Here is a 23,302-nt window from a genome sequence, read left to right as displayed (position 1 = left end):
GTTCAAGTACAAGCATCCAGGCACAAAGTGAGCAACTCAGATGGCTGGAGGGCCCCATCTGCTGGTTAGATGGTGTTGTTTCTTTGTTGGTTATTCCTGACATCAGTTTTTACTTTTACACAACATGGCTGAATTGTATAATAGAGGTAATCTAAAAGATGATGGGGTCAACTGTGGGGAATATTTGGCGTAAAACACGTTTCAATGTATGATTTTAAAAATTCAATCGAACCTTTTATCTTGCTTGAACATCAGCGGCTTCAGGTGAACTCAAGGCATAAATAAAACTCCAGGTTACATTTTCAAGTTGAATGTCTTTATTCTGGTTGTTTAATCATTAAATTTTAGCGCAAATCCTTCCATAACTTTGAGTTATCCTGCCAACAGACAAGCAGCTGAACCAACCACATGACTAAATCAGTATTTATTCACAGTACTGTATATGGATATGTACAATGTAAGAGCAAAACATGTAATTTACTTTAACTTTCACTTCACCGCAGACAGTATGAACTCTAGATATTTCATCTTTAAGCTCGTAAACTTAATTTAAATTTAAAGGGATATGCCACCCCCAGGCCAAATTAAGTGTATCCCCGCATTCCCGAGACGTTTTCCAAATCTCACAGCACTGACCACTGCTTGGTTGCGCATAATACATACATGCTAGCGTCGCCACTCGAAATATTTCGCCCAACGTGAATTAATTTACTTGATTTACCTTCTAATTACTGTGTGAGTGGTGTACTTTCACATCGAGTGCAAATGACTGTAAATCTACACAGAAGGCTTGTTTTGCTCATGTCGGTTTGGGAACTAGTTTCAGGTGCGGAAAATACAGCCGAAGCACACTCCCCGCTACGTCTTTGGGAATCCCCACCCCCGCTTTCTTCAAACAAACCAGCGTGAAGGGGGGTATTCCCAATGACGTAGTGGGGAGTGTCTTCCTTTCAGTGTGGATAACTACCAAGCTGCCCTGAACTATTTGACATTATGATTGCACCACAGGGATGCCTTTCTGCTCATAATGCTTCCTGATGTATTCAGTGATGGCTCTGTCGTTATTAAGCTCTTTTCTGAACAACATGATGTAACACTTGGGGGCCAAGTGACAGCCAAGGATGCTGAAGCTACAAATGAGGATTGCTGCACTGCTTATGGCAGGTCTGTACTTCCCCTTCAAGGTGAGGTAAAGTGGGAGGAATACAATCCATATGATTAAAAACAGCACCATACTAACAGCGATTAACTCTCCATTTTTGTATAAATCTGGCAACTGTTTACTTTTGTATGCGAACAGGAAACAAATAAGTCCCAAGAAAGCATTGTAGGCTATCGTGGCTATGAAAAACACCATTTGCGTACCATTTTCGACAATCTCACACTGGTGCAGAACTACACTGTTCTCTGGCTCCATCAAAAGATCTGGTGGTTTTACGATCAGCCACGCCACTGACAGAGCCAGCTGGATTCCAGAGATGATGATCACCACAGCTATTGGCTGATTAATCTTCTTAATCCAGGAGTCAACCCTCAGTTCAAATTTGAAGCCCACCAAGATCTGAAGCAGATTGGCCAAAATGCAGGAAATGCAGAGGGAAAAGGCAATTGCGAAGAGAGGGATGCCGAAACAAGAGGACCTCTTTTGGGGTTTTCCCAAAAAAGTAAATGTAAGGCAGAAGCAGCAAAGCAAGGACAAGAGCTCCAGGAAACACAAATAACCTCCAACAGCCTTCACAACAGGAGTTGTACGATAGCGTATGAAAATAATAGCAAACCCAATTGTGACAATTATCGCAAAGACCGCCAAACAGCTCAGGATGATGGAGACGGGATCCGTCCACTGGAGAAAGTCCTCATTTTTCTTCATACACGTATCCCTGAGTTCATCCAGTGAGTATTGCTCATCACCGCACCGTTCACATGCCGTACCTGCAGAACACAGGTGCAATTTAAATCGCATTAGGAAGGAAATGATCAGGATCATCATTGATTATTTACCCTGACTTGAAACTTTATATTCAAAATTATTGACATTCACTTGGATCTGATTTTTGTCCTCAGGATTGATGCTCAGCCTTTGAAAAGATGTCATCTATATGCAGTATTTTGTGTGTTTCATTGCACATTTTTCATTAAATTCTCTATGTAAGAATAAATGTGCATACTCTTTTTGCCAAGCATCTCACTTTATTGAGCTTAGATGCTATTTATTTTCTTATTATTTCATTTTTGTTTTTCTTATGATTCTCAGGTGAAACGAGTGAATGTCTAACACATAAAAGGACAGATGAGTGTACATTCGTAATGAAACACTGACCGTTTCCAGGGGAAAACTCCCCAGATGCACATGGAACACAATCGAGGCAGCACTTTTTCCCTTGTATTTTCAACATTTTTCCTGGTTCACATGTTTTGGAGCAGTTGAAAACCGTCACCTTCAAAGAGTGCAATAGAATTGGTGCATTAAATTGTAAAAAAAAAAGGGGAAAAAAAGACAATATTTTGTAATATAAAGAAATGATTCAATTTTCACCTCAACTTTCATGCTTCTGCTTAGACCCTCGTCGAGTTTGATTGTTCCATTTGGCCAATATTCTCCGATGTCTTGTATCTGTGTGACCTCTTTGGACATGTTCCAGTATACAATGTCATATCCTAAACTGGGGTCTCCATCTTTAAAGTATATACGTGTGCCGTCCACAGTGAAGTTGACTTTCTCGATTTCCTTCAGAAGCTGTGGAGATAAAAATAAACAGAAGTCGACTGAGATAAATTAATATATTTTGTAATAAAGTAACAATTCCAATCATTCAAATACATTTCTGTCTCTAAAATGTTAAGTGCTTAATATGTACAGAAAAATGCTCATAAATTAAAGAAAAAACGCCTGATGATTGTGCTGCAACTTCCCAGTTAATGTAGTTTAAGCACCCCAGAACTGCAACGTCAGCGCTAAAAATGACACTTTCGACCTCAATAAATCTCCACGTCGCTTCTGCTGTCTTTTAGTGAGTTTGACTTTTGGTTATAAATGCAGATATTACGTTTGTAGAACAAATGAGGTAAAGTTGACTCTCTTACCTTAAAGTAGTACAAATTGTTGATGACATTGATGTATTTTCAAGTAAAGCTAATTGATTTGATTAACTACTGCTCAAATAAACCCATTAAAAGGAGCAAACATTTGTCTAATGCTGTTAATTGTACAGTCTTCTAATTTGAGAAGTCAAGATTAGAAATCAAAGTTATAGGTAGTTCTGTTGTGTTTTTTTCCCCAGTCAGGATTCAGAAAATCTAACACACACGTTGCCACTGTCATAGAAGAGATGATCAGTTTTAACAGATGAAAACAATTCCATGTTTGTAGTTCAGAGGGGATTTGTCGTAGCAGCTTGTCAGTGCAGATTCTCAGTAATCCAGCTCATGGTAGTCCTGAACATTGGGTGGGTTAGTTTAGTAATTCTCACTACGAGTTGTTTACCTGCCTGAACAAGCATGTTTTGGTCACAAGATCCAATGTGTGAATGGTTGTTTAACCCCCCGGGAGGAGAGTCAAGGTGGATGCAGTCTCAGGTTTTACCTTCTGAGCATCTACAATGCAGCCTTGACTCTCCTCCCTGGGCAATGAGAGGTGGAACGTCTTCAAGAATCAAGTGGCTGATTGACCTTTCCAAGCTCTAGTGATGATAGGAATGAGACAAGTTAAAGAGGAGACTTTGAGGATGTAGGGTGGGAACAAAATGGAGAAAAAGGAGGAGGAAGTTTAAACTGTCATAAAAGTCACTGTCACAGCCTATGGGTTTTGTTTTGTTATTTCTTTGCTTGCTTTTGTGTTGTCTTTGTCAGATGATGTTCTCTATTCTAGCTTGCTTCATTTCGTGACTGGTTTATCACCTGCATCTTCACTAACTTCCCTTCCTGTTTAACTCTGGAGAGCTTCCCCCTTGTGTATTTGCTTATCGTCTCACCTGCATCATGTTTATTATCTTTGTATATCTAGTGCCAGGGTGCGTTTGCTCAGTGTCAGATCCTCATTGTTGTTATTGTTTGTGTAGTTTGACCTTCTTCTTTTTCCAACATTTCTTGTAATTTATGTATTTTTAGTTTGTGAGTGAAGTTTAAAATGTTATTATGTCCCTCACCTTGCTGCCTCTTCATCTGTGAGCCTGTATTTCGGTAATCACATTCTACTTATACACACCTTTGTCTGTCTACACTTGGTAATTGCCCTTAAATGTTGAAAATTGTGTACTGTATAATTATTATTGTTATTTTAGAAAGACATGGCTGCAAGAATGAATTTTGACTCTAACCCCTCAATCATCTCAGACTTCTAAGGCTGATAGAGACTGTTGACCGAGAGGCAGAAATAAAGTAGGAGGGATTGTAGTGCTTGTTAACAGAGGGCACATGCTCTCATGGAGGTACCCATTACGGGCATTAAGCCTCTGTAGATGGACAAACTTTCAATGCAGATATGCATTGCTAACAATGCACAGGTTCCGGTTATGATACTACACATTGATTGAATACTGATTGGTTAAAAGTTACCTTGAACCGGCCAACTAAAAGGTAAAAAGCCAAAAACCATAAAATGCAAAGGAGCACATGACCACAGCTGCACCGAACAATCTTAATTATTCAACAATTAGTTTCACTCTTTCACAAAACAGATCTTTCCACAGCAAAGCAAAGCTACAGGACCAACAACAGCTCTAATACAACTTAGAGACTGCCCCCAAGTAGGAGCAAAACACTAATATCTAGACGTACGTTTGCAAAGCACCAACAGAGAGTGTACGGAGAGCTATTCTGAAGAGGAGAATATCTGCACCTATACTGAACTGTTTATTTTTTCTTTTCTAATTTATAATTTTTCCTTAATGTATACTGCAATTAAAAAAACATTGTCTTGAGGAAAATACAGTGATATTCATAGGTTACAGATTATCATATTTGACTGACTTTTTCATACTCTTTAAACTTACTTAGTCATTTATGATTTACAGTAGCAACACAGTTTAGCAGGACATATTTACTGTACCTCAGCGGTTGTAAATCCGGTGGTACGTTCACAACGTTGGTTATCACATTTCAGCAAACTTCTGAGACCCTCAGCAACGACCTGAACGGCTAAATAGATGCTGTAGGATTCATCCTCGTCGATGTAAGAGGCCAAACAGTGTGGGTGCAAACACTGCATGGAGCAGTCATGTGCTTTTCTCTCCTCAGACTGATTTGAGCAAAGTGGATAGAGAGTCAAGTGATGTCTGATAATGGCGTTAGTCGTTCTGTTGAACATTGTGCTGACATAGTTTTCAAAACCAGGAACCTCATTTCTCTTAAAGATGAATCCAAAAACCTTTCCAGCCAGCTTAATACCTGGCATTTTAGAGATTCTAGAAGAGGTGGACCATGTGTCACTTGCAATCCAGGTTCTGTTGAGCTTTTCTTTGATAGCAGCTTCCATGATGATTTCAATATTAGCGTCCTTGGTGAACATGATGATGGCCTCAGCCGAAGACTTGTTCAAATTTCCCACTAGTTCTTTCAGCTTTAGTCGGGTATGGGAATTGTTTAGGCTGAAGTCACCAGACAGAATCTCAACAAATTCAACGCAGACATTCATTTTATTTAAGGTGTCTTCAAGGCGATCGCTACCATACTTCCCATACTCATCATCGCTTCCTACGATGGCCACTATTGTCCAGTCAAACTCGCACACCAGCCGAGAAATGCCTTCTGTTTGAAATTCATCACTGGAAACAGTTCGTAGAAAAGTGGGAAACTTGAACTTCTTGCTGAGCAACTCACTGGTTGATGCATAACTAATCTACAGTAAGCAGGAATGAATCATGTTAAAATATATTTACATCAAAAGACAGATTAGTTTCATTGATATTGGATTTTTAAGAAACTTGTTTCTAACTGTAATAAGATACAGACAAGACAAACCTGGGCAACTGATGATAGAGTAAAAATCCGTGCAACAGCTATAGATACTTCAGAGTATCTTTCACCAATCACCACTTTTGTGAGGGGCTCAGGTAAGGCTGAATGGATCTCTGAAGGTAGTAGACAGCTCTGAGGATCTGACTGGTTCTTCATCAGCTGCAGAGCTGCTCTGATGGCAAGGCTGACATCTCCACAAGTGTCGTACATGTCATATCCAAGGGTGAAGCCAGGTAGCACTCTCGGTATGCGCTGGTTTATTTCTTGGATGGCGTATATCATCACTTGACTGCGCAGGAACATTTGGATACTGTATCTGCAAAAATTGACAAAAGACATGTCATTTCAGAAATGATATATTTTCACTCTTGTACGTAAATTGATAGTACAGAGACAATACTTACTCACTACAGGAGAATTTCTCAGGCACTGTACTTCTGTTGATTTCTAAATGAATGGGGAAAAGTCCCCCAATGATGATGTCCCCAGAAGAATAAGCATGAAGAGGATCATCGCTCAAACAAGAGTGAGATACACCAATGATGCTCACAAGTAATCTCAAAAGGAACATTGTGCATGCAAGAAATGAGCGCAAACGTGTTTCGGCTTTATACTGATCTCTAGACTGAACTGGTTCTCAAATAAATTTCCCCTTTTTGCATTATTTTGACAGATAACAGAGGACATCCTCAAAATCCAAACAGACACGGAAACAGCAAGGTGATTTGAATGGCTTACAGGGAAACATTCATATGTGTTACACACGTTTCATTGTGACATCTCATCATCACGAGAACGCCACCTGAATCCGACTGTTATGTCTTTTACACTCTTCTAAAACCTCTGTGGTGCAATTTGAACTAAAGTCCATTGGATGGCAGTGTTTTTCTTTTATTTGGTCAAATATACAGTACAGAGAGAAAGTCCCGAGGTATTCCCAATTGCTTTATATTTCGCTTCCAAGCAGCCAGTCTTTCTCATAATCTGGTCATAAAGTGATCTTGAGGAATCCTGCCCAGAGCCCGGACCTCAACATTATTGAAGCAGTGTGGGATCATCATGTTGGCAGAGAACGGAACAAAATGCAGCCGACATCCAAAGAAGAGCTTTGGGATGTCCTTCAAGAAGCCTGGAGAACTATTCCTGAAGACTCCTTAAAGAAATGACAGAAAGCTGGTCTAAGAGGGTTCAGGCTGTGTTGAAGAATGTATATTTATTCTTTTTTTTTTACAAGATTCTATCATCTTTTAAAGTAACAACACTGAATAAATAAGATATTGATCGATGGAACAACTTATATTTGAGAAATGCAAGTGCATAACAGTGCTTAAGTGCAATGTAAACGTTTTATTAATTAAAAAAAACTGTTGACATCAGTATAATCAAATCTTACAGCTAAGCAGGAAAGAAATCTAATATCGGTTGCTGCTCTGAAACGACCCTCAGTTGGGGGTAAATGTGCCTGGATTGGACCTCTGGCTCCCCACGCCTTCTGTGGCCGTGGACCAGCTTATATAAATGTGGTTGTTAGTGGACACCCAGAGAAGGATCACAGCTAAACAACTGTGCTCAGCCGACATGACTTCTCCAATATGTGAGGTGATCGTCTTCATCGGCATCCTGGCAGCGAGTTCTCGGGGAACTTTAGCCCAGTCTCGGTCACAACAGCGGCAGATTCACTCAGCCGGCCCCCTGTTGTCCCCGCGGGTCCCTCCACGGGCCTACGAGCGCACCGACGATTTCGGATCTATTGAACAGACCTCTGTAGAAACGCAAAGCGCGGAGAGCTTCCAGGAGGCCCAGCAGGGTGATTACAGCTTCGAGCAGCGGCATGGCGCGCGAGCAGATGCCAATAATTACCTGACGCACAAGGAACGGAAAGATATGCGTAAAGGTTGGTTGGTAGATGCTGTGTGTCATCATGTTTGGTGTCAGTGTCCATCTGTTGTACAAACTGTGGATGAGTTTGGAAAACTCCAGATTATATTTTCCACAAAACTGACAGTTTTTTGTATCTATGTCTATTTCATATTTAGCCCATAAGGCCTTCATATGGCCCTTATCTTCCAATATATCCAAAGACTTTACTGGTGCTTTGGTTGAACCCCAATAATTAAAGGAAAAAGTTGTTTAAATTCTAATTCTAATAGCCTTTAGGCTTCATTTGCTCATCTTTATCCAAACCAACATCTGCTCTAATGGTGTCCCTCCTTTTGTTCTCTTTGGCACAGCTAGTGGCACTGATTCCAGGTTTAATCGCTATCAGCCCTCTCATCGCCAGCCGCCACTGAGAACCCAGCAATTCTCAGTGCGGCAGCAAGAAGCTGCACCATCTGAATCCTGGCAGCCTGCTCGAGAATCAATTGGTTCTCCAGTGTCCATCAGAAACAGCGCAGGTAACAAAGATGCGGAGACAGGGATGGTCTTTTGTCTCATCTCCAAGCCAGCCTCCTAAAATAATGTTTTCAATATATAATTCTGCAATGATTTACTCTGCCAATGCTACTCTGAATCTTGCTAAGGGTGAAATGCTCTAATGAGTCGCTGAGGAAGAAGTTTTTTAAAGTTGTGAGCCAAGTGATTACATCACGATTTCCTATTTAAAGTAGATCACATGAATGTATATAGTCCATTTTACATTCAAGCTTTACAAGCAATCTTTAAGGTGGAACCCCTTGTTTTACTACAATACAGTAATTTATGGATCACCCCACACCAACTCATTTGACCTCTTTAACTCCAAATACTTCCTTTTGTTGAACATTTTTAAGTTTGGCTTATAGAATGACATTTTTACAAGTTTTGTAATTGTTTTTAGGATTACTTATTGCTAAATTTTCTCTGGATTTGCTCAGTATTGAGATTATACTACTTGCATATAATCAGCATACATAAAACCCTTAAAATACTTTGCAGGTAAACAATTGTTACTTTACTGTTTAACTTAACATGGTAAAACAAGTAGCCCATCCTCCATGTATGTCAGTGGTGTGGACCTCAACAAAAAGCAAATGTTTCTGAAAGAATTTTAGGGGACGTTTATATCTGATTTTGCTGACATACCTAACAAATTTACTGGTGAGTGTTGGTGTCACACCACAAACCTTTAAGTCAACATTGCTCAAAGCTCTGATATGAACTTATTAAATTTATTATTGCTGCCAGTGAAAGGTACAGATTAGTCATATGATACATTTTAATATCTTCCCAGTGACCTGTCCATGCACCCCACCTCTTGTAATAGGCTTTAGCCCTCGAAAACCCTGAATTTTACTCTGTATGTTTCACATAAAACATTTTTGGGAATGTTAAAGTAATATATCTTGTAAGAAAACATCAAACAATCAAATGGCATATTTTTAAGCGTCAAAGCTCACACAAAAGTTTTACATGAGACCAAAAAAAGTAGTCTTTAGACATTTAAATATGAAACATATTCGTCAAAATTTAGTTGCAAGGAAATCCAAAATACAGAGCATATCGATTTTTAATGGAATATTCTTAATTTTAGTTGAAACATTTTTGGTTGGTGTAAATGTGATTGCTGGAAAACATGAGGCACCAACTTAGCAGGTAATAGTCCTCAGAATGTTATGGATGTTTAGTTCAAATTAAAAACCTAATCAAGTCAAAAGTAACTGATGAGGTATAGAAAGTCTTGGAAATGTCATATAAAAAAAAGTTGTCACACTTATCCCAATCACAGCTTCTGGTTTCCCAAAATTTAGTCATAATAATTATAAACGTTGGTTAACAGGTGTCCCAACTATTGAGTAGGTATTGGGATTTGGCTTTGCACTGTATTTCACCTGTTTATTTTCTACTAGTAACAGTTAGAATTTAGCATATTCACCCTTGCAAATATATTAAAATCATCAATTTTCAATTTTTTTATAGCAACAAGATCCAATTGCAGAAATCAGCCAATAGACCTGGTCTTCATCATAGACAGCTCGCGCAGCGTACGCCCTGCTGAGTTCGAAAAGGCCAAGGACTTTCTGCAGGACACGGTGGACAGCTTGGCCATCGGCTCTGATGCCACTCGAGTCGGCCTCGTTAATTATGCCAGCACAGTGCAGATCGAGTTTCTGCTCAACATGTATTCTGACAAGTCCTCCCTGAAGCAGGCATTGGCTCGTGTTGAGCCCCTCGCTTCAGGCACCATGACGGGCATGGCCATCAAAACCGCCATGGAGAAAGCTTTCACCAAGGAGGCCGGGGCCCGAGCTGGCTCCACGAACATCGCCAAGGTGGCCATCATAGTGACAGACGGGAGGCCTCAGGACAAGGTGGAGGAGGTGTCAGCAGCAGCCCGAGCATCTGGGATTGAGATCTACGCAGTGGGAGTAGATAGAGCTGATATGACGTCCCTCCGGCTCATGGCCAGCCGCCCTCATGATGACCATGTCTTCTATGTGGAAACCTATGGTGTCATAGAGAAGCTCACATCCAAATTTAGGGAAACCTTGTGTGGTAAGGATGATGATAATGGGAGTGCAGATATTCCAGTAGATGATAACGGACTAGACCTAAATGACAGGAAAGACGGTAATGGAATAGATAATGAACGTGACAATAAAGGAAACAACGGTATGTCAGATCCGTCCTCTTATATTCACCTGTGATCGTCACCTGGCAGCACCATAGAGGGAATCTTCATTCTAAAGTCACCAGTCCTCTTCTTTGGTCTTGAAAAGAAGGCCATGGTAACCACTGGTTGTCCCACCAACTGTTGCCATATGAATGGTGAGAAGTTGAGTGGTATTGATGCTTTCAGCATTAAACATGTACAAAAAATGTCACACTAACCAACTTAAAGAAGGGGACAAAACTCTGATCACTTGCTGACTCAGAGCAAAATTTACATACTTTAAAATGTTGGAAACTCAATATGGTGCTGTCTGTACTGTTCACAGGATGTGCAATGCTGTTCGCTGGCTGCACTGCATTTTGTGCTGCATGCCATATGTGCCATGCTCCATTAGCTGGAGGTGTGCTAAGCTAGTCCCCAGCTCAGGCTTCTGCAACCGCTGATAGCTTAACAGCAACTATCGTGCAAGGCAAAAGTTCTACGAGATTGCGCTAAATGTGACTGAAATGTATTTGAGTGGACATATTTTTACTGACAAAATTTTATTCAAAGTTTGCTCCGAATGAACCTCTAGCCTAAAGTTTATCTCTAACTATGCTAACAAAAATGCAAAAGCTTACAATGAGAAATTACTTCTTGTCATTGTAACTTTAAAATGTAAAAATTGTTCTAAAAATGTTTGGAATATAGCTTTTTTTTTTCTGCACAAGCTAAGCTAAATTAAGCTAACAGAGTGTTTGATTCAACTCTTAGTTAGCTTAGCTTAGCACAAGTGCTGGAAGTTACTGGTTGGCTCTTTCCAAAAGTAACTTTTAAAACTTCCAACCAGCACTATGGTGTAGGCTACAAATTATATATAATTTGTTGAAACCTTACAAAAAGAAAAAAAAATAAATATGTACATTAGATTAAACCCAACATAAAAGGAAGAACTTGTTATGGAGAAAAAAAGCAAAATGGTGCATTTTGCTGGTTCATATATGCATATTTAAGTGTTCTACAGAGGCTGCAATAACTCCTGATCTAACCCAACTGCAAAGTGCTAAGAAGAATTTGGGTGATATCAGAAGTGGGAAAGAATGAGGGTGAATTTAAAATGAAAGCATGATTTTTCATATTTAACATTATTTGTAGAGTACCCAAAGAGTAACAGTAGGATTTATATCTGAACTATTTTTGCACTCCCTCATGGAGTAGCCTACTTGCAATGTCAGATTGAGGATTGAGGTAAGGCTATACATGAGTCCTGTAACTAATATATCTGATAATTCCAGTAGTATAGCATTCAAATGTCTGGCTTTTTCCTTTACAATGATTACGTTTATAGCTGTTAACAGACAACCAGGGTTTGTAAAAAACCCTCAAGAAGAAAATCCCATTCTCTTGGAGAACAGAAGATGGTACTGACTACCCTTTGTCAAAGCCAGCTACTGATCTGGCTAATGATAAGCCGATGCCAGTTACAGTGGGAAATGAGAGGGCAGCCATTGATAAGTCTAACCCAGTAAGTTGCTGCATCAGATTCTGCTTTGGCTGGAAACTAGCTGGCCGGTTAGGACTTCAAAGCAGGCGGATGTTCAATTCTCTATGGTCAAACCAGCTGCCCCTAAGTTTGGTGCGTCTCTCCCCCCCCCCGTTATTAAGTTTTCACCATCTTAATAATATAAATGTCCATATTTACATGTCACCCTCCAACTTGTGGTAGCACCTAAACTAGCAAGCTTAAGGCTGCATGTTCCAGTCACACGACTTTCTCGATGCGTGTCATATGTATGTTTGGCGGGAAAGTTTGCTCTTAATTATGTGGTTGAACCTATCAAGTGTATTTAACCACACTCTGTGTTTCACTGAGAATAACTTCTGTTTAACAGCAGCTGTGATGGTCCAACTGAAGACACAATGGATATGAAAAAGCTTTCAGTAGAATTTTATATTTGAACTGTACTGTCTTGAATTTTCTTGGAAAATCCAGATGGTGTTCTAAGTTCAAAAGCCAATGCACCGTTACAATATTCCTCTCTCCCCACTTTCAAATGACTCTAATTTGAAACAAATAAATTCAGTATAACATCACTGTGGATGAATCACAGAGATCCTGCAATAACCTGCATGTTGTAGATTATCTAACTACTCACATACCCACTAACACAAAATTAAAACACTGAATAACTGATTTCACTAGACTTAAGCCAATAAGACAATCAAGTATTTCCTTTCAGGTTCGGATCCATGTGCTCAAGGACACAATTGCCAACATATTTGTGTCAACAGCGGCAACTCATACAACTGCAAATGTCCTCCAGGCTATGTCTTAAATCCGGACATGAAAACATGCTCAGGTAAGAATCTTTGTGTTTATGTTTGGACTTTTGCATCTAAAAAGCCCACAGCTTTATTCACTCTTTAAAAAAACTGTCACAAACATTGTATTTTGACTGAATATTGTTAAGATTTGATCTGGAATTAGATGGAAAGAAACAAAAAATGTTTTTGTAGATATTCAAATGGAACCATGGGATACTAAGTTAGTACATTGTACTGCCAACACTGCATACCATCTCTTGTTGTAAGTGTTTTTGCTTGTCCCAAATAGTTGGGCTAACACCATTCAGCACAAACTATGTAAGCAGAGCATGGTGAGAGCCCAGACTAATGAGCGTCACAAACTCCTAAAAGCAGAAACTCCTCACTGTTATCTCCCAACTAAAAACTGTGTCAGTCTCATGAGGGATTTTTTTCTTTGCAGGTTCAGATGCTTGTGCCCAGGGGCATGACTGCCAGCACATTTGTATCAACAATGGTGACTCATACACCTGCAAGTGTCGAATGGGATATGTGTTGAATGCAGACCAGAAAACATGTTCACGTAAGAACGTTAACTTTCTTTCTGAATTATATTTCTAAGCTGTTGTGACACATATCTGTTTTCATTAACATGTCAAGATTAAATGTCAAGAGTTATGGATGCCAAGAACAATGACACAAAGAGCATAAATGATTAAAGGAATGAAAAACGTCTTCACAATAATTTTCTAGGTAACATTTGTTAAATGCCTCGACGTGAATGAGACAGCTTAAACCCTGATATTTAACTTGTTCCACTAGCCCAAGCAGAGTCGATCTAGCCATCCCTTATACAGACCAAACATAAGTATCTCAGTGTCACTCGCACTTTGTCACATACAACTGTAGGTCACTTTGATCAGTACACCATTCAAATTCTAATCTATAAGTACTTTGTATCATTTGCTCATTCGCTGCATTGAGAGATGTTTTAAAGGCAATTCATGTTTTTTTTTTTAATTTGCATGTTTGCAAGGCCTGTGTGATGTAAATTTGATGTTCTGCGCCAGTCTGTGAGAGTCCACTGGCTCCCTCTGTCATGCCAAAAAATGTCTTACCGTGTAGACTGAGCACACTAACACATGAGCCCGGATCAATCTCCATTCAGAAAAAAGACAGACTAACAAGACGCTAGATTTGAGGAGAGCCTTTGGAAGAGAATCTCCATTATCCACATCTCTACAACCTATTGCAAACTGATTACATGCCATTGCATAGGAAGCCACGGCACAGTCAACTCAGATGGTAGTATGAATAGAAACGAACCACAACCAGAACCAGACCCGTAGAAGTAGTTTGTCTTGATTTAGCAGAGGGCGCTCAAGTATTAGCTTGGCCTTGATCCGCTTGTCGTTATGCCGTCATTCAATTTAGTTAACGGTATGTTTGCTGCTGCAAATATTGAGGAAACTAGTGAGTGAAGACATCCGAAGTGGACTCCTAAATTATTTTCTTGGTTCTTGAAGACATTTCACCTCCATCCCTAGAGAGACTGGCACAACACTAAAGTTTTCTGAAAAGCAGTGTTTGGAAGAATTTGGATTTAATACCATAAATGGCAATGTGACAAACAAAAATAAGGTAATTTGTACCAAGTAGTTGTCTTACTTGACAACAACAGCAAATCTGTAGATTGATCTCCTAGCTTGCCACCCAATTGAGGTAGTGGAGTGGGTGGAACCATCAGGGTGGAATCCAAACATTTCTGGACATCACATGGTTTGACACAACTGCCTATTATTTGCGGGAATGGAAATTTGAATGCATTTGAAGAAATATGTGGAGAGTGACAGCTCTGTACAGTAGGGACAATTTGAAAGGAACATGCAGGTTTTAAAAAGGCTTCATTATACGCCACAACAGGATATTTTCCGAACCCAAACCAAATTGTTTTGCATATACAAATAACAGGCATCATAATGTCAGAGATGAACCTAAGTGAAAAAACTGAAATTACAATGAAGTTTAACACCAGAGCGCAGGGTGTGCTGGAAAATGAAAAATGTATGCGTGTCTGCAATTTTAGAAACTGAAAATGATAATATGTCTTATACAAAATTATTACAAAAAACATAAAATCAAACAAAGTTACAAGAAGACACAAGACCCAAGTTAAAAATGATTTAAAGGGATAATATACAACCTCATGAAACTAGTGTTGTGGAGATTTAATCTGTGATATATTACCCCTTTAAAGCAGTGATACGCCACCATTTTGAGTCATCAATTTTGAGTCATGACCCTCAGGTTGTGGGTCATGATCTCCACCTATTAATGTTTGTGTACACTCAGATAATGTGATTTATAATAAGTCTAAAATGTGTTTAAACTGAAGAGGGATTTGTCCTCATGTGATATTTAGATAATTTAGAGCTTCTGCACAAATGCAGTAAGACTCAGTTATTTTAGAGATGGAAGTGTCTTTTCAGGCTCAGATATGTGCAGAAGGACATGACTGCCAACAAATTTGTCTCAGCAATGATGACTTTTGCATCTGCAAATGTTGAGAGGGACTTGTATTGAATGCAGACCAGTAGTTTTGGCACCTTGTTTTGTGTTCAGCATGGCTGAAGGTTTATAGGTATCATCTATTAACATACTAAGAGTTGGTTTCCAAAGCACAGCTTAGCTTTGGTGAACACAAGAGGGTTTAGCTTGTGTGCGATTTTATGTTGTTTATGTGAAAGCTTTTCTTTTCAGGTATGGACACATGTTCCCAAGGACATGATTGCCAACACATTTGTGTCAAAAATGGTGATTCTAATGTCTGCATGTGTCACAGTGGATATCTGTTGAATGCAGACACCAAAACATGCTCACGTAAGAACATTTTATACCATCTCTTGGTGCATTGTCCCAGGTTTTACTTACAACTTTGTTTCATTTCTACAGGTTTGACAGAGTTATCAATTGATGGACTGTCATTAATGTTTTGAGTGGCAGGGAACATGGTTTAGATTATTTTAAATGAAGAAAAGCAAGTACGCAGATATGTTGATTTATGATGCATGGGATGTACAGTGCTGTTTGAAAGTGTTGATCCATCCCTCATTTCAGACTTTCTTGTAATTTTTTTAAGTGTTCTTGAGAAACAGTTCTCTGAACTTTCTGTGGATAGTGGCTGCTTTTTCACTCATTTTCACTGTAGTCCATGTACCCGACCATTTTCAGAGGAACATTTTTTTCCTCTTAACACTGACCTCTAAATCCATCCATCTACCCCACCTGCTTCATCCAATTCAGGACCAGTTGAGTCATTCAAGCATTAAAAGGCACCTAACTCAAGGGGATGAACCAGTGTTCACTACACATAACAGATGACTTAGCAAAGAACAATTTTAAATGGTGTCTGTAATCACTTTGTTACCAGCAATTTGTCACAAAGACACCATGTGTTCCATTTTCCTTATTTGCATCGCTGAAAAAAAAAACTAAAGCTAACCAATTTGACAAAAAATCATATTTTTGTTCCAACAAGGTGATTTCCAAAGAGCTATTAGCTGAAAACTTGGCATATCTCAGCATGGTGTGCAGTGTGTCTTAAAACATTTGAGGAAACTGAACAAGTGGAGGACAAAAGAAGAAGTGTCAGGCCTAAAAACTAAGAATGACTGTCAAGAAGCCATTATTAAGGTAGGGAAACAGGGAGAAAAATCTGAGCTGTGCCAAAAACACAAGAAGTGGGCTGAAAATCAGTGGCAACAGGTCTGATGGAGGGATGAATCCTCCCCAGAGCCCGGACTTCAACATTATTGAAGCAGTGTGGGATCATGTTGACAGAGAACGGAACTTAAGGCAGCCATGGTGCTCATACCAAATAATGTCTTTCAAGCTCATCAGAATAGCTAATCTGTACAGTTTCTGTTTTTGATATATAAAATAATTCCACTTATGTTTGCGCTTATTTCCCGTTTTCCTGGGAGCATATAAAGAAATGACGGGTTTTTCAAGATTTTTGCACAGAACTGTATGCATCAAATATTGCAAGTTTCCCATGACTTGCATTTATTAAAAAGGCATAAATATCTGTTTTATTGCATAAAATACAACTTGGCAGGAGCCACCTGAAAGCTCTAGTTAGACTATCGCTGCAACTGCTGAAGCTGAAACAGAAATATCTTTATAGTAATAAGACATAGTAAAGATTTTGATTGCTTTTAGCACTTATAACTGTATCTTTTTTTTCTAAAAGCTTCGGTAGAGTCTTTAGACTAATGCAGTTGTACAGTGACTTCTTTTAGGCCAAGGAACCACCAGCTCTTAGTGATTTGGGGAGTTTTTTTAAGGAGAACATAGCAGAAGTTTTCATTTATTTTTCAATATGTAACTTCTTTATTTGTAGCTGTCACAGCCCATAAAACCAAATTGCAGCAGCATGTACAGATTTACATAGAGTTGGTGTTTCTTGTGTGCTTTTTCAGCTGTTAATCTGAGTCTGAATAACATTAATTGAGCATCTTCTTAAACTTAAACAATGGCAGACAGAGCATCTTAAAGGCCAAACTCCATGTACCTGATGTCCTTAGTTGTCAGATACATGCTGATGTGTCTCTTTTCAGGTTCTGATCCATGTGCCCGTGGACATGATTGCCAGCACATTTGTGAAAACAGTGATGACTCTTATATCTGCATGTGCCAAGTGGGGTATATGCTAAATGCAGACCAAAAAACATGCTCACGTAAGACTTTCCTATGATCACCATGTCTTGAACGGTTGTAAGTGCACTGTGCTTGGTTAAAGGAGGGATTAGATATAAAGTATGTGATTGTATCTGTCTAGATTTGTTGGTGTAAGTTTTGAAGTGTTTCTTTCAGGTTCAGATTTGTGTATCCAGAGGCATGGCTGTCAGCATATTTGTGTCACAAATGCTGATACTTACCTTTGCAAGTGTCAAGAGGGATATGTGTTGAATGCAGACCAGAAAACATGCTCTCAGAAGAAACTGGATTTTTACATATGTGTATATTTTATACATACTCGCTTTAGGTCCATGCACATGTGCTCAGGGACATGAGTGCCAGCATATTTGCATCAACACTGATGACTCATATATCTGTGAATCTCAAGAAGGATTTGTGTTGAGTGCAGACCAGAACACATGCTCATATAGGAACCAGTTTTCTAATGGTCTCTTTCTAATGTGGTTTACAGCAATCAGGTTGTTCTTCTATTGTTGAAGTAAATTTAGCCAGGTAGATGTGAAAGTCTTCCCTTTCAGGTTCAGAAACATGTGCAGACGGACATGACTGCCAGCACATTTGTGTCCGCACCGATGACTCGTACACATGCATATGTGAAACAGGATATATGTTGAATGCTGACCGTAAAACGTGCTCACGTAAGAAGCTGGAACTTTCCTTTGTTTTCCAGTACCTTAACATGTCATTTTCCAAACTAAAGAGTGATAAGAACGGAGCTTCTTGGATTTCGTCATCAACTATGGAAGTGTTTCTTTTCAGGATCGGATATATGTGCCCAGGGACATGACTGTCAGCATATTTGTGTCAAAAGTGGTGACTCGTATGTCTGCAAGTGTCGAGTGGGATATGTATTGAATGCAGACCAGAAAACATGCTCAAGTAAGAATTTAGATTCTTCATTACACTATCCATGTTTGGTGTTTTTGGTGTGAACAGACACAAGCACTACGTTTGTGATTGGTTTCCATTGCTCTAAATCTAAGTGAGCAGTGAAAACCTCAGGTCAATGTGAAGAAGGTATGGGATAGGGCATGCTGAAGCCAAAGTTCTCATGCCTGTGGGGTCCCTTTCTTTTGAAGACACATGAGACCAAAGGCTCACCAAAACCCAGATGATCATTTATGTCATAAGTTGGTGATGAATGAGTTTTTCCTCTCAGGCTCAGACGCATGTGCTCAGGGACACGACTGCCAGCACATATGTGTCAACAACGGGAACTCGTACATTTGCAAGTGTCGAGTGGGATACGTGCTGAACATGGATAAGAAAACATGCTCACGTAAGAAATTTCATTTCTCTCTATATTTTGTGTTATTAAAAAACAGATCCTAAAGCTACTCGGATGCTTCTTACATGCACAGGGTATGTCACGGTTTGGCAGAGGTTTTAGTGAATACGACTGGAGTGACAGAAAAATGTTGACTGAAGTGCAGTACCTCCTAACATATATTATTTTGCATAAGCAAACTTTCTTTCTGCTTATGCACTTCTCATCCACCCATATGCAATTAGTGTTTTAAGTAAGAAAAATTGATTTTGAAAGAATGGAAACCACAGCAACACTAGCATCTATATACCGATATTTCTACATCTAGTTAACTTTGGCAGCCTAATTGCTTTTTTAAATCCATGTTTGGAAATACTTCACCTCATAAAAAGGGAATCCACTCACTAGGTATGCTAAGAACGTTCTCTCTCATTTTGACATGTCTTCAGTATAGACGTGTCGCCATCTCCTTGCTTTGCATTATCATTTCTGCGACTGTGCAATTTTTTGTCATTTTCATGTGGTCAGACGTATTTTTTTTTTCAAACAGAGGGAAACATCTGTTTAAAAAAACATTTGGAGTATTGTAATTTAGGCCTGAACTACAGTAAGTCAGTCAGCAGTCAGTGTATCAGCAGGGGTGATTTGTAAAACTGAATGGCTTCTATAAATATGCCAGTGCAGAAATTTCCAATGTTTTTTTAATCATATTACAGCAGTTGTGCTCTAAGACACAAATGAAAATATCAAAGACCCTGCAGAAATGTTTTTCATTCACAGATTTTGTGTTAATGTAGCTGAAGCTTACTTCCTGGCTGGTCTGCTTTCTGACCAGTGCCGCACCTTCGACACTCCTGGAAGATTTGCCAGAGAGGAGCAAACACATCAGCAGATTTAATAAGCCTAATCTACCCTTGACCTTAGACTGCAATGGAAATGCAAAAGATATGAGCCTGAAATAATCTTTTTAGCTCTGTTAACTGGAAAAAAAAGCCCCGGGTGGGTAGACACACACAGTAATGACATTACATACGATCCCTTTTAGCACTACGTAACTAAACCATGTAGTTAAGGTGGCTATGGTAGGTTTGTTTTCCTCAAATATTTGAAAAGACTTTAAAATGTGCTTTACCAACGAGTAAAGCAGGATGTTAAAAGGTTTTGTTCTGGGTGCTTCTGGTTGAAAAGCTCCTACATCAGTGCTGACGTGAAATTATCCTGTACCAACTCCACAGAATAAAGCCAAGCCTATGATGCAGATTGGGTTTATACGTGTCAATAGATTTAGATGGCAATGCAACTCCAACAATAACTTCAGTTTTAATTATAATGGTATGACATTTATATATTTCCTTTTGCATTGCTCAGTTGTGGGAAAGTCTGCATCTAACTGTAACCAAGGCCTCAAATTCCAGTGACAAGGAGCACTTCTACTGGTCCAGCATGGTTTATAGACCAAAGAAATATACAGTGCAAGAAATGACACACTGGATCCAATCAGGAACCAAAGCAAAGATCTAAAAAAAATTATTTGACACAATTTGCATGTTGTTTGCTGTGATAGTTTTATTTTCAAGTGTTAAAGTTGTGTGGATATTTTGATTGAATTAAAGTTGATGTGTCTTATTATCCCACATACAGCTGTGCACAACTGAGCTCCATAAGTAAGCACTCTGGGGTGATGATTAAAGGATTTATATAGTTGAAACTGATTTTACTCACAATCAAAATCATGATTAATATCAGCTGCAGTATGGAAACCAATATGTTATAGTTTTCCTTTCAAATATCACCTAACTTTTATCTGATTTTATCTAACATTGAGTGTTGACTGAAACAGAAATAAAAACTGTGTTTTTTTTCTAAGTGTCCAGAAGGTAAGCACAGTCCTCTCATGCACCTCTTTGATACTTTTCGTCTTATCTTCTTATTGTTTCAGAGGAATTGCGGAGTGAAATAACTGAAGATGCTTGCATGTGTGAAGCTCAGATTGTGTTTCAGAAAAAAGTGCAGTCCACCATCCAGGAGCTGAGCAGGAAACATATCCTTTACCTGATACACACAAACTGAATCTGATTGCAGGATTTCAAACATTTGACTGTGATGTAAGAAAAATGGGCAAATGAGATTTTCTTATTGTGTCTAATTGGCACTTTTAATGAAAACCTACCAGGGAATTTAAGTTCCTTTACTACTTGATCACTTGATGAACTTTCAGACAAAGTGAGCGCATTTGAAGGTGATCTTCGACATTAAGGACTCTGATGCAACCCAAAGACAAATTTCCAGATTTTCAGTGCATCCAGTGTAATCAACCAGACGAAGTCACAATTTGTAATCCACAAATCTCTTCATTTTGGAGTAAAAATGTAAACAGTGTCAAATTTTTATGCAATATACTGGTGGTAGATGTGTTGTTTTTATCATGAACCTGCATTCATAGCTTAGGCTGCTCTTGACAGAGAGACTTAAAATGTAACCAGGTTAAAAACATTTCTTTTCTCATGTGTCTATGCATGAAATATCTTTTAACTTATCTAGACTGTTGTCTGATTTTACATTCATTTAAATGATTTTATTTGTTTCTCTTTATATTATTTTATGTATTTTTAATGCTTCTTGCACTCCCTGCTGCAATGCTTTTATTTTATGTAAAGCACTTTGAACTGTTTGTACATGAAATGTGCTATACAAATAAATTTGATTTGATTTTGATTTGATTTGATAAATGTTTACATCTACCTATATGATTAAAAAAATTAAAGACCTGTTTTTCCACCTAAAAGGTTTAGTAACTGAATTCAGATTCATAATTAGTCAGATGATTTGGGAATGTAAACAGCAAAGCTATGAAAACTATTCATTTAACAGACTGAATTTACAATTTCATGATGGTTTTCCTTTCTTTAGAGTGTGCTGGTGTTGCAATGCCCTCTTGTTCACTGCTTTGCAAACATTTTTTTAACTGTGCAGTTACATTGTATAACACAAAGTCTCCATCCATAGCAATAGCACAGCAGCTAATCTTTTATACAACAAGAGCGTTGTTGTTGATGTCAGATTGCAACATTATAGCAAGGGCTGCACTAAAACTGATCCAACAAGCATGTTACGTCACACTGAATTACTATAATCCTTGTCTTTGACACAAGAAATATATTTTTTAAATCTATTACGCAACTCTGATCGGTTATTACTGATTTGTTTACTACAAGCAGGTATAATTATTTTGGCAGGGAGGAGAAACAGTTCACAGAGTTCAGAAACGACTTAACGGTGACACTTGGCAAGACTTAGCTGCAGTCCTGGCCATTACAGACTTTTTTTTTTTAATGCAAAGTTTTAAGAACTTAGAGTATTATTGTTACACAGCAGGTTTACACACATGTACTGTATTTTCTCTCTCTGTTATAGACATGGTCTTTATGTGTAGCTGCATGTGCATGATATATTTTAGTGCCTTTGTATAAGAAGACAACTGTATATGTTCTAAGTGGAAATAACTGCACATGTGAAATAAATATCATGAAACGATGGACTATACACATCTATTGAATTGTCTGTTTGTAGTATGATTTAGCACGCAACTTAATAAAGTTATTGAAATGATGGTCCACATAATATCTGAATATATTCTGAAATGTTTTCATCTGAGAAGAAGTCAGTAGACTGACAAATTAGCTTACTTGTGATTTTTTTTAGGCTTACAAACAGGTTAGTTAACCTATACAGGGAGCCTGAGAGTATCTTGAGACAGATGTCTTTTCTTTATATTTCCCTGAAAGCAGGAAATGGGTGCAGAGATTTATTGAAATGTGTGAAAACATAAACGGTTATACAGTATATAACATAAAAGCTGCATTTGTACAAATTTAACAAGCTTGAAAGTCAGTATTTGGTCTGAGCACATTTATTCTTCAACACTACCTGAATCCTGTTTGATAAGCTTTCTTGTCATTTCTTTAAGCAGTCTTTCGGAACAGTTCTAGAAAGCTGTTCCCTTCTCTGTCAAGATGATCCCACACTGCTTCAATAATGTTGAGGTCCGGGCTCTGGGGAGGATTCATCCCTCCATCAGACCTGCTGCCACTGATTTTCAGTCCGCCTCTAGTGTCATTTGGCACAGCTCAGCCTTTTCTCCCTGTTTCCCTTCCTTAAGAACGGCTTCCTGACAGCCACCCTTCCATGGAGCCCATTTCTGATGAGGCTTGGGCCAACAGTAGATGGATCAACTGAAGGTCCAGATGCATCTCTCACTTCATTTCTTAATGACATCACTTTCACATATCGTTCATCTGATGTAAAAAGTCTTACACTTCTTTTTTTGTCCTCCATTCGTCCAGTTTCATCACAAATAAACTTTAAAGAACACACAGTGCACTTTCAAAGCCAAGAGCAGCTTTCCTGTAATTATTTATTTCTAAGCAATTATCTTGAGATCACAA

General features: G+C 38.7%; 2 protein-coding genes across 2 annotated transcripts; one reads left to right on the top strand and one right to left on the bottom strand.

Annotated features, from left to right (window-relative positions):
* Positions 1-7: 7 nt before the first annotated feature.
* Positions 8-6,560, bottom strand: LOC142402582 (G-protein coupled receptor family C group 6 member A-like). The gene is made up of 6 exons (XM_075488121.1): positions 6,360-6,560; positions 5,959-6,271; positions 5,048-5,836; positions 2,537-2,737; positions 2,321-2,438; positions 8-1,932 (listed from the first exon to the last, which is right to left on the bottom strand). Exons 1-6 carry the CDS (start codon positions 6,524-6,526, stop codon positions 992-994), a joined length of 2,529 nt encoding a protein of 842 aa, XP_075344236.1. The 5' UTR covers positions 6,527-6,560; the 3' UTR covers positions 8-991.
* Positions 6,561-7,490: 930 nt separating this feature from the next.
* Positions 7,491-21,298, top strand: LOC142366185 (uncharacterized). The gene is made up of 8 exons (XM_075448003.1): positions 7,491-7,849; positions 8,187-8,351; positions 9,853-10,428; positions 12,766-12,885; positions 13,293-13,412; positions 18,750-18,869; positions 20,797-20,898; positions 21,061-21,298. Exons 1-8 carry the CDS (start codon positions 7,534-7,536, stop codon positions 21,111-21,113), a joined length of 1,572 nt encoding a protein of 523 aa, XP_075304118.1. The 5' UTR covers positions 7,491-7,533; the 3' UTR covers positions 21,114-21,298.
* The last annotated feature ends 2,004 nt before the right edge of the window (positions 21,299-23,302 follow it).

Source organism: Odontesthes bonariensis, chromosome 17 (genome assembly GCF_027942865.1).
Source record: "Odontesthes bonariensis isolate fOdoBon6 chromosome 17, fOdoBon6.hap1, whole genome shotgun sequence".
Taxonomy (NCBI): domain Eukaryota; kingdom Metazoa; phylum Chordata; class Actinopteri; order Atheriniformes; family Atherinopsidae; genus Odontesthes; species Odontesthes bonariensis.
This window is presented reverse-complemented; position numbering and strand designations above follow the sequence as displayed.

What these genes read in the sequence shown, in the direction of transcription:
- LOC142402582 (XM_075488121.1), bottom strand. Translation starts at nt 6,526, where the DNA reads ATGTTCCTTTTGAGATTACTTGTGAGCATCATTGGTGTATCTCACTCT. An exon ending in CCGGATTTACAACCGCTGAG is followed by an intron (nt 2,738 to 5,047) that starts GTACAGTAAATA and finishes TTATCTCCACAG; the next exon opens with CTTCTGAAGGAAATCGAGAA. An exon ending in GGAGTTTTCCCCTGGAAACG is followed by an intron (nt 1,933 to 2,320) that starts GTCAGTGTTTCA and finishes TGTGTTCTGCAG; the next exon opens with GTACGGCATGTGAACGGTGC.
- LOC142366185 (XM_075448003.1), top strand. Translation starts at nt 7,534, where the DNA reads ATGACTTCTCCAATATGTGAGGTGATCGTCTTCATCGGCATCCTGGCA. An exon ending in GGACATGAAAACATGCTCAG is followed by an intron (nt 12,886 to 13,292) that starts GTAAGAATCTTT and finishes TTTTCTTTGCAG; the next exon opens with GTTCAGATGCTTGTGCCCAG. An exon ending in AGACCAGAAAACATGTTCAC is followed by an intron (nt 13,413 to 18,749) that starts GTAAGAACGTTA and finishes TTTTCCTCTCAG; the next exon opens with GCTCAGACGCATGTGCTCAG.